This window comes from Rhamphochromis sp. 'chilingali', assembly GCF_963969265.1.
Source record: "Rhamphochromis sp. 'chilingali' genome assembly, chromosome: 6".
Lineage (NCBI taxonomy): Eukaryota > Metazoa > Chordata > Actinopteri > Cichliformes > Cichlidae > Rhamphochromis > Rhamphochromis sp. 'chilingali'.
The window spans coordinates 2,249,208-2,261,242 of record NC_137933.1 but is presented as its reverse complement, the minus strand read 5'-3'; the positions used below and the strand labels follow the sequence as shown (position 1 = coordinate 2,261,242).

General features: G+C 38.3%; 1 protein-coding gene across 1 annotated transcript in view; it reads left to right on the top strand.

Annotated features, from left to right (window-relative positions):
* Window positions 1–12,035, top strand: part of tmc3 (transmembrane channel like 3) — a gene marked incomplete at its 5' end in the record, with an annotated part of 43,003 nt that overhangs the window by 15,039 nt on the left and 15,929 nt on the right. The window contains 6 exons of the mRNA XM_080885519.1: window positions 86–129; window positions 1,529–1,676; window positions 2,673–2,782; window positions 3,243–3,321; window positions 5,906–6,160; window positions 6,726–6,854. Of these exons, the coding sequence (XP_080741645.1) occupies window positions 86–129; window positions 1,529–1,676; window positions 2,673–2,782; window positions 3,243–3,321; window positions 5,906–6,160; window positions 6,726–6,854 (765 nt within the window). The remainder of the gene's footprint in view (window positions 1–85; window positions 130–1,528; window positions 1,677–2,672; window positions 2,783–3,242; window positions 3,322–5,905; window positions 6,161–6,725; window positions 6,855–12,035) is intronic.

Genomic DNA, 12,035 nt, shown 5'->3' with positions numbered 1-12,035 from the left:
AACTGTGCAATTAATTTCTTTTTTAAGAACAAGATATTTAAATTATGACCTAAGCACAAGTGACTATCAATATTTTTCTGCACAGGAAGCCATTGTCGAGGAGCAAGAAAAGAAGAAGGATACCAGTCTGTAAGTGCTTGTTTGTGAGCATTGTTTTGTATGTTTTCTGTTTGTCCAGCTTCCTCCAGCTCAGTCTATTGAAGCTATAGGTGAGTGACTGTTTATTTACTACCCCAAGAAGTTGCTTCTGTTCATCTGGACGTAGCGTTCAATGCAGAAGCGTTTCGTCACTCAGCCAAGTGACTTTTTCAGCCTCAGCTGACTGCAGGTTTCCCCAACCTTATAAACAGTACATTTAGTGCATAATGACTGAAACCAGCCCACAGAATGAACAATGGGCTATGAGGTCAGTTTCATGATCATTAATATGCAAATATTCATGATATTCATTGATCAAAAACCATTGATTTGGTGAATGGCTGCAATCACAGCATTGTAAGATGGGCAGGTACCTCAGGCTAGGCTCAAGGCATGCTGAAAGATGCCTTTTGCTGCTACACTAAGGAATGTTTACTGTTCCTCCACTACCTCAACTCATCATCATAAAACCTTATTATTATGTTACGTTGTGTGTGTTTTTTTGTCACACTGTCACTTTGTTGCTCTTGTTTGCACATTTGCACGTGCACTTTGTTGTCTGCTGTCTGTTAACAAAAAAAAAAAGTCTTCCTTAGATAGTTAGTTTTTGTTATTTATGTTGTAATTTATGTTAGGTCAGTCTGTCTTGTCTCTGCTAGCCAGCTAACTAGGCCTCTTAGTTAGCTAGTTTAGTGTTTTCTGTTAATTTATGTTGTAAATTTATGTTGCATGTAGCACCTTGGTCCTGGAGGAACGTTGTTTCGCTTCACTGTGTACTATCTGTATATGGTTGAAGTGACAATAAAGCCAACTTGACTTGACTTGACTTGACTTGAAGAGATTTCTTAGATTATCTCAGAAGATAACGATGAGGTGGCTGGGGAAGGGGAGGTAAATTCTGCTTAGACTGCTGTGCTTGGATAAATGACAGGAGATGGATGGATACAGATCTTTAAGTAGCCACAATTCCTTGAAAAACAAGTGCATGTCCTGAAACTGAAAATGGCAGTGACATGTAAATCATTGGTGACACTGAGCTACAATACTTTACTTTAGGCAGAAGTCTAAGTTGATTAAACCCAAAGATTTTCTAATGTTTAAAATCTATACATGTCCAAATCCTTGACATTTTATATTCTAGGTTCAGTGTTGGTATAGGGAGGCTAAAATCCTACAGACAGACTCATGGCTGAAGGTGGTCCTTTTGAAAGTCTATGTAAATAATGAAAGAGTCAGCAATAGCAAAAAGAGGCTGCAGTGACACCTTATCCGAAGTGTATGTTGTTCAGAACATCCAACATACACTTCAGATGTCTACTAAGAATAGTGCATCACAATTACATCCACTTTTCTAACTGATCATTGCCAATGACACTGTGTTTTCCCTCAGTGCAGTTCTGATCAGTCTACGGATCTTGGCCAACATCCTGGTGCTCCTCTCTTTAGCAGGGAGCATATACATCATTTACTTTGTGGTGGATCGTTCTCAGAAACTGGAGCAGGAGAAGCCGGAGCTGACGCTATGGGAGAAGAATGAGGTACAGGAACAGACTGGACGTCACCATCCTTATCATCAGTTATTTTAATTGGATAATCCAATATACAATACAGTTCTAAGGAACCACTGAAAGTGGAGACTTGACATGGATCCAGTGGAAGGCAACTACTAAATGTATATATCCATCTGCCAGGTTTAGAGAGCTTTAGTCACCTTACAGCAACCAGCTCACTCTCACAACAAAATGTGTAAGCTATGCTGATCAACTGTGCAACACACGTACATGTGTACTCTGTGTGCATACACACATACAGAATTTCTTTTTCTCAACAGAAGCTGTAAAACTGCTACATGCCTACATCTTTTGACCTGTTTTTTATAACACACATTGTTGCCCAAAGGATTTACTCATTCATTCAAATTATTGAATTCAGGTGTTCCAATCACTTTCATGGTCACAGTTGTAGAGGCATGCAGACTGCTTATACAAACATTTGTGAAATAATCGTTCTTTCTCAGGAGCTCAGTGAGAGGGCATTGCAGTACCGTGCAACCATCAAATACTCCGCAGTCAACCGCTAGTGGCATTATGCCACACTGGAAGTGACTGAAAAAGGCACGGAAAATTGCAAAGCGGGGTCAGCGGATACTGTGGGATGTAGTGGCCATCAGAGCTCAGGAACATTGCATAGAGCTTCATAGGTTTTCATGGGCAAGCAGCTGTATCCAAGCATTACGTCACTAAAGTGACTGATGTAGTGGTGAAAAGTACACTGCCACTGCCACTTGGGTGCTTATAGCCGAACTTCTTGCCACACACGCATAACTGAAAACTGCACCTAATGAGCATGTTCAGTTATTATAAACATTCAATGAATGAATTAATCAATGAATCAATTAATTAGGACCCTCGGAAATCACTGAAATTGTTAGAAACAATGAGACATATTTGTTACATGCATTTCAGTTAAAATAACAAACTTTTCTCCAACTACCAACTACCCATCAGTTACTTATGTATCCATCTACATTCCAGGTGAGTGTAGTGGTTTCTCTCATCACCATGATTGCTCCATCTGCTTTTGAACTGGTGGCTCAGCTGGAGATGTACCACCCACGAACCTCACTGCGATTCCAGTTGGCCAGGTACCATTGTCTAACCACAGCCTATAATGACACAATAATGGCATACTATACTATTCAGAAAATGAATGGAACCCTTACACTTTTATGCCAAAAATTCTAAGTTAAAATTTTCCCTTAACTTTGGTTAGTTATGTGACAAGTGATACGAGTTGCAACTTACTCAGGCCCTGCATGTTTTTAAAGTCTTTAATTTAAAACCTAAGTAGTACAAAAACTGGTTTTATGGTTTTTTAAAGTTTGTGGTGATTTTATGGGTAACTGGTATTAATAATATAGTTTCTACTAACCAAAGTTAGTTTGGTTTGTGGGTTAGGTTGTTTTGTTCTCAACAAATTATACAATGTTTGTCAGTAACAATTTTTACTTTGACTATTTCATTCATCAAGATCTGATGAGAGCCCTCATTGGAGCAGTATTTATATAATAACTGAAAGGTCTTACAATGCTCATCAATTTACAGGGTCCTTGTCTTATACCTTGGGAATCTCTACAGTCTCATCATTGCTCTCCTTGATAAAGTCAACAGTATGAGCTCTGCTGTGAGTATGTTAACTAGCCCCAGTTAAGAATTTGTTATCTAGTTTCAAATTTGAACACTATTTAGAAAATAATATAAGATTAATAATTTAATTTGCTGGTCATTCATTTTGCCACAGTTACTAGAAAATAGCACAAACAAGTTACCAAATATTTAACCATGGAAGAATTGCTACAAAAATCATGTTTTGAAAATGCAGTATTTAGTGGACCTTCTGATGAAATTAAAAAAGTAAATGGTAAATGGCCTGTATTTATATAGTGCTTTACTGGTCCCTAAGGACCCCAAAGCGCTTTACACATTCAGTCATCCACCCATTCACACACACATTCACACACTGGTGATGGCAGCTACATTGTAGCCACAGCCACCCTGGGGCGCACTGACAGAGGCGAATATTGATGAATATTAATATGAGTTTAAATCTGTATTGTGACTCAGGCATTTTATTTATTTTTTGTTGCAATTTATTATTTAAAAATATAGTGTGGAATTGATTGTTAAGGGGAGAAATATCACTGATGTAAAAGTCCCTAACTCACAAAATCTCATCAAATACAATACATATGGCTTTAAACAGTTAAACTGAGATACATATCATTCAAGTGAAAATTCAGTATGTAGGTTATTTTAATGTTGACATGAGCAACACATTGGACAGAAAATAACTGGTAAACTTGTTATGCTAACAACACAATTCCAGTGGTATTACTTTGCTACATTTTAAAGCCAAAGTTGAGACTTTAAGAAGGTAAACACAGTTCATTCTATCTTCAGTGTCTTTAAAATGTGTCCAGGTATTCTGTTTACTTTTTATGCACATAAACTAACTAGTTTGGAATTATTTTCTACTATCTTTATACTAATGCTAATGCTAATTGTGTAGGCTAAATAAGCTAATATGCTACAATGCTCAGTCCTACATTTTAGACGTCTAAATTCAGGGGTTGCATCCTTCAAAGGCCACATTTGAAGGCTGATTATGTCACAGCAATGCGAAGAAGACTGTTTTCCCGGGATCTGAAGGATCCATGAGGCGGAACCTTGGTGGCCCACTCTATCCCAAGATTCATTGCGCATTGGTGGTTCTAGAATATTTTTTGAAAAGGATGGTCCAAGGAATGCAGTCAAGGAATAAACTCAAATGTAATTGTTTTTATCTCACTCAAATATCCTGTAGCAAAAATATTAACAAGAGTCTAAAATGTCAAAATTCTACAGTTTCAGATGTGTAACGAGTTAGTGATGCTTTTAAAGCTTTTACATTAAAATATAAGCAGTCAAAAAACCAACTTACATGTTTTAGAGTTTGTGTAGATGCTATGGAAAATTGATACTAAATAAATCCAGATTTCCCTTCAGTTGTGTATAACTTTTAAAATCTTCTGCACATACAATTCAGTTTTGATACCAAAGCTGGGTCTGTTTAGTGGTGTGAAGTTTAATATGCTTCAGTGTTTGGCGGGGCCATCTGCCGTGACTGGTTGGGGTGAGAGAGAGAAGACGGAACAAAAGACATGCTGTGGAATAGAGCGACTGAAGGCTTTTCAGGGAGTTTTTAGGACATCCTGACATAACAAATTACAGTAGTCCAGCCTAGAAGTGATAAATGCACGAACAGGTTTTTCAGCTTCACTTTGAGACAGGGCATCTCTATGGGCTGAAATCTGTGCCATCAGAAACTGAAGTTGAATAAGTTAAATTTGAATTTGAATTGCTCGGATTGAATCTGAATTGTAACTTGAATAAATGTTTTTAAAAACTGAATTTGAATTAGCCTAATTTGAAATTCAATTTATTGGTTTGAAAAGGATCATCACTAAATTGAAATTGAATTTTATATTTTGAAATTGAATTCATTTGCTTTGAAACTGTATTTTATCCTTTAAAAATTTAGTTCTTGAATAATTTCAGATTCACTTCTCACCATTCAGTTTCAGTTCTACAATTCAGTTTTTTGGGACTTACATCCGGTTCCGGTTCGAGAGTAATGAGCGCAGATTAATAGAACTACGTTTTACTAGCGGACCGAAAGTGTTACTGACGGGAATCTACAGCATCTTGAGCAGTGATTTGGCGCTGTATAAATATATAAAACATATAAATATATAAAAAATACATAAAAAATACATAATTTTATATATATATATATATATATATATATATATATATATATATATATATATATATATAAATTGAGTTTAGTATCTTTAGCATTTTAAACATCTTTTCTTGACCTAAGTTCACACATAACTTAGGTTATTCTCATTTATTAACAGAAACCATTAATTGGTGGAAACTGCCATTAATCACAAGTAAATGTTATCTAACAAATCAATACACTACATCGCTGACAATTAAAATAGTTGTCTGTATTATAATTTGTGTATCTTTTCCTAGACTTACTAGGAACTATAGTTTGTGCATTGTTTTTCCACAAATACGCTGTGATAAAGAGAAGAAGCTCCTTCTCGGTCATCATGGAGCTTCTAAGGATGCAGACCTTGAATTAAGAAATACCTTTGAAGTCACTCATATAATTAAAGCATAGCACACAGCTGTATGGATTGTGATCTGTCTTCAAGGTCCACGTGAGTAACAGTAACTGGAATGAGTCCAGCTCCTTTCTGGCCACAATATCTCATCCTGAGGGAAACAGCCTCTCCACCCTAGTGTCAGATATCTCCCTCTCTAAGAATCACAACAGCACCACAGCAACCATCGCCACAGTGCTGGCTGTAACCAGCAGGAGCAGCTCAGGGGACGTCTACAACCAGACAGCTGTGTTTGAAAAGAACACCCGACAACAGGATCAGTGCTGGGAGACCTATGTTGGACAGGTTTTGCTTTCTGATTGGATAACGGTGTATATTTGTGGAAATGATAAAAATATATATAAACATTATGACCACCTGCCTGTTGCCAAAACATCAAATGATAGTGATGCATTGTGTATTCTAACACCTTTCTATCAGAACCACTTTTTCAGAATTGCTTGAGCTACAGTAGCTCATCTGTTAGATCGGAACACGTAGGCAAGCTCTCCTCGCCATGTGCATCAATGAGCCACACGAGCCCATAACCCTGTCGCTGGTTCCCAACTGTGAAAGTGGGAACACCCCAAAAGCTTTGGAGCTCCTCTGAACCAGTCCTTCAGGTTGCTCAAATCCTTACGCTTGCCAAACTTTGAGGGCAAAATATTAACTTGCTCACTAATGTATTCCACCCAGTAGCAGGAGAGATAATCAGTATTATTCACTTAACCTGTCAGTGGTCATAATGTTATGCCTGGAATATATGATATATATATGTATGTGTGTGTGTGTGTGTGTGTATGTAAAATAAAATACTTGTATATAGTATTTGTAAATTTCCCTGATGAATATGTGTATATTGTGTCTTTAGGAGATGTTGAAGCTGTCCATCATTGACATGATCTTCACAGTGGCGAGCATCCTGCTCATTGACTTCATCAGAGGTCTAGTGGTTCGCTACCTCAGTGACTGCTGCTGCTGGGATTTAGAGAGCAAATTTGTAAGTTGGTTGCAAGCTTTTGCTTTTACAAAATTTAGCAAGTAAATGCTAAACATGAGAATTAAGGTATTTATTCTTATTCTATTGAATGGAATTCTGTATACATACACAATACACAGGTCATAATGTTTCAGACCTGAAAAAGGAAATAGACCCAGAGAATGATTTCTTCTCCAATACTGAAGACATCAGCTGTTGCTGCCACAGTGATGAACAGTTTAATCACACCATTAAATGATAATGATAAATGATCAATAACGTTAAAGAATATTTAAATCAGTTCACAAAAGCTTTCAAAATTATTGCTGTATCTGAAATATGGATTAATGCAGAAACAGGGATGGACTTTCAACTGGACTTTTCAACCCAGGAAAAGGGGGGGGGGGGGGGGGGGGGCTGTGTACGTGGATAAAAAATAGATTACAAGGTGGTGGAAGCTATGATAACTGTGTTTGATAACATATTAGTCAATGTATAACAATTGAAATTTGCAAGGAATATAAAAAAATGTTCTAATATTTGCTGTATATATAAAGCACCAGGGTCTAGCATTCAAATTATATCAAATCAGATATATTTATCTGTGGTGACTTTAACATTGTCCTGTTGAATTAAAAAAACTCATAAAAAACGAACGAATTAACACAACAGTTGGGCTATCCTAAAATCACTAGGCCAAACAGAATTACACTTTATTGTGCCACCCTAATTGATAATAGTTTCAATAATTTTTTTTTTCCAGTTTTTGCAGTTTGACAGTAATCACAAGAGACCACAACCAGGGGAAAACCAGAAAACCAGAAACATCTGACAGTCAGTATGGATTCAGACTGAACCATTCAACTGCATGGGCATTAATTGGATCAGTCGAGCAGATTATAATTCAATTCAATTCAATTTTATTTATATAGCGCCAAATCACAACAAAAGTCGCCTCAAGGCGCTTCATAGATACAGAGAAAAACCCAACAATCATATGACCCCCTATGAGCAGCACTTTGGCGACAGTGGGAAGGAAAAACTCCCTTTTAACAGGAAGAAACCTCCGGCAGAACCAGGCTCAGGGAGGGGCGGGGCCATCTGCTGTGATTGGTTGGGGTGATAATAATAATGGATTGGATTTATATAGCGCTTTTCAAGGCACCCAAAGCGCTTTACAATTCCACTATTCAGTCACTCTCACATCCACACACTGGTGGAGGCAAGCTACAGTTGTAGCCACAGCTGCCCTGGGGCAGACTGACAGAAGCCAGGCTGCCATATCGCGCCATTGGCCCCTCTGGCCAACACCAGTAGGCAAGTAGGGTAAAGTGTCTTGCCCAAGGACACAACGACCAGGACAGAGAGCCCGGGGATCGAACCGGCGACCTTCCGGTTACAGATGCAATTCCCAACCCCCTGAGCCACAGTCGCCCCTGGGTGAGAGAAGGAAGACAGGATACAGACATGCTGTGGAAGAGAGACAGAGGTTAATAACAAGTATGATTCAATGCAGAGAGGAAAAACTCAATGCATCATGGGAATCCCCCAGCAGCCTACGTCTATTGCAGCATAACTAAGGGAGGATTCAGGGTCACCTGGTCCAGCCCTAACTATATGCTTTAGCAAAAAGGAAAGTTTGAAGCCTAATCTTGAAAGTAGACATAGTGTCTGTCTCCTGAATCCAAACTGGAAGCTGGTTCCACAGAAGAGGGGCCTGAAAACTGAAGGCTCTGCCTCCCATTCTACTTTTAAATACTCTAGGAACAACAAGTAGGCCTGCAGAGCGAGAGCGAAGTGCTCTAATAGGGTGATATGGTACTACAAGGTCATTAAGATGAGATGGGGCCTGATTATTTAAGACCTTGTATGTGAGGAGCAGGATTTTGAATTCTGGATTTAACAGGAAGCCAAAACAGGAGAAATATGCTCTCTCTTTCTAGTCCCTGTCAGGACTCTTGCTGCAGCATTTTGGATCAGCTGAAGGCTTTTCAGGGAGTTTTTTGGACTTCCTGATAATAATGAATTACAGTCGTCCAGCCTGGAAGTAATAAATGCATGAACTACTTTTTCAGCGTCACTCTGAGACAGGATATTTCTAATTTTAGAGATGTTGCACAAATGGAAGAACGCAGTCTTACATATTTGTTTAATATGTGCATTGAAGGACATGTCCTGGTCATAAATGACTCCAAGGTTCCTCACAGTGTTACTGGAGGCCAAGGTAATGCCATCCAGAGTAAGAATCTGCTTAGATACCATATTTCTAAGCTTTTCAGGGCCGAGTACAATAATCTCAGTTTTATCTGAATTAAGAAGCAGAAAGTTAGCGGCCATCCAGGTCTTTATGTCTTTAAGACATTCCTGCAGTTTAACTCATTGGTGTGTGTTATCTGGCTCCATGGACAGATAGAGCTGGGTGTCATCTGCATAGCAGTGTAAATGTATGCTATGTCTTCTAATGATGCTGCCTAAGGGAAGCATGTATAATGTAAACAGAATTGGTCCTAGCACTGAACCCTGTGGAACTCCATAATTAACCTCAGTGTGTGAAGAGGACTCTCCATTTACATGCACAAACTGGAGTCTATTAGATAGATATGATACAAACCACTGCAGTGCAGTACCTGTAATACCTACAGCATGTTCTAATCGCTCTAATAGGATATTATGGTCGACAGTATCGAACGCTGCACTGAGGTCTAGCAGGACAAGCACAGAGATGAGTCCACTGTCAGAGGCCATAAGAAGATCATTTGTAACCTTCACTAAAGCTGTTTCTGTGCTGTGATGAGCTCTGAAACCTGACTGAAACTCTTCAAATAAGCCTCTGCAGATGATCTGTTAGCTGTTTGACAACTACTCTTTCAAGGATGTTTGATATAAAGGAAGGTTGGAGATTGGCCTATAATTAGCTAAGACTGCTGGGTCTAGAGATGCTTTTTGAGTAAAGGTTTAACTACAGCCAGCTTGAAGGCCTGTGGTACATAGCTGATTATTAGAGATAGGTTGATCATATTTAAGATCGAAGCATTAATTAATGGCAGGACTTCTTTGAGCAGTTTTGTAGGAATGGGGTCTAAAAGACACGTTGATGGTTTGGAGGAAGTAATTATTGAAGCTAACTCAGAAAGATCAATTGGAGAAAAAGAGTCTAACTTAACATCAATGGTACTAAGAGTAGCTGTAGATAATATTACATCTGTGGGATGATTACTGGTAATTTTTTCTCTAATGATTAAAATTTTATTTGTGAAGAAGTTCATGAAGTCATTACTAGTTAACGTTAAAGGGATTGTTGGCTCACAAGAGCTCTGACTGTTTGTCAGCCTGGCTACAGTGCTGAAGAGAAACCTGGGGTTGTTCTTATTTTCTTCAATCAGTGATGAATAGTAAGATGTTCTGGCTTTGCGGAGGGCTTTCTTATAAAGCAGCAAACTATTTCTCCAGGCTAAATGATGATCCTCTAAATTTGTGACACGCCATTTCCTCTCCAGCTTACGAGTCATCTGCTTTAGGCTACGTGTTTGAGAATTATACCACGGAGTCAGGTACTTCTGATTAGAGACCTTAGTTTTCACAGGAGCTACAGTATCCAGAGTCGTACGTAGTGAGGAGGTGAAATTATTAACAAGATGATCGACCTCTGTTGGAGCAGCGTTCAGTTAGTTGCTCTGCTCTGTGTTGGTACAGGGCATTGAAGATGATAACAGTGGGTGGATTATATTCTTAAACTTAGTTACAGCGCTTTCAGAAAGACATCTACTGTGATAAAGTCTACTCTCCACCGCTGTGTAATCAATTATTGTAAATGTAAATGTTATCAGGAAATGATCAGCCAGGAGAGAAACACTGTTAAATGTTCAGTTTCTATGCCATATGTTAAAACAAGATCTAGAGTGTGATTAAAGTGGTGGGTGGGTTCTTTTACATTTTGAGAGAAGCCAATTGAGTCTAATAACAGATTAAATGCCATGTTGAGGCTGTCATTTTTAGCATCTACATGGATGTTAAAATCACCCACAATAATTATTTTATCTGAGCTGAGAACTAAATCAGATACAAAGTCTGAGAAATCAGAACTCTGTGTAAGGCCCAGGTGTATAGATGATAACAAGTAAGACTGGTTTCTGAGTTTGACAGCTGGGGTGGATGAGGCTAAGCATCAGGCTTTCTTTGTGATTGTTTGTGTTTAAATTGCTTGTTGCTGGTTTTTAGTTTGTTTTTTGTCTTTTTGGGAGGGTATAAATGCTACACAGTAGAAACGACATGCAGCCGGAGTATTCCTAAATCTTACAATATTTGATGCAAGTGATTATGAAATATTAATTAATAAACTGGAACGATATTTAATCAGAGGGGTTGTACTACATTGCGTGAAAAATTATTTGACCAGCAGGAAACAATTTGTGAGATGGGAGAGTAATACTCCTCATGTTTGGATGTTATCCAGAGTTCTGTCCCGGATCCAAAACTATTCACTATTTAAATAAATGACATTTGAAGGGTATGTGATCTATTAAAAATACACATTTTTGCTGATAACACAAATATTTTTGATATTGGGGGAAATCTAATGGAAATGCTGAATATGATTGCTATGATAAAATATAGTAAAAATGTTAAAAATAAAAGTGGTTTGAGAGGAAAAAACTATCATTAAATCCAGAGGTGTGGACTCGAGTCACATGACTTGGACTCGAGTCAGACTCGAGTCATTAATTTTATGACTTTAGACTTGACTTGAAAAAATGTTCTAAGACTTGTGACTTGACTTGGACTTTTACACCAATGACCTGGGACTTGAATTGGACTTGAACCGGTTTACTTGAAAAGACTTGATATTTTACCCCAAATATAAAATGTAACATGCATATTATATAGAGATTGAAAATGTGATGTCATTCTGGGGTAGAACCACAAAGGATTCTGGGAACTCGTGGCAAGAGGTACTAGCGCACGCAGGCTTTCAATTAAAATCAGTCACACAGCGATAAAAAGAAACACAAAAAATGTCAAGAAGCTGTTGTATTATTAACTGCAATAGCCGGTCGCATGACAGCCACGGGAAGCCGACGGGTAAAGAGATCGGTTGTTATCGGATTACGTCGTTGAAGAGAAATTGTTCGAGCCATGTTTCCGAAGTAACAAAGAGGCGACGGATGGCCTGGATTGCAGCCATTCAAAGATCAAATATAACGT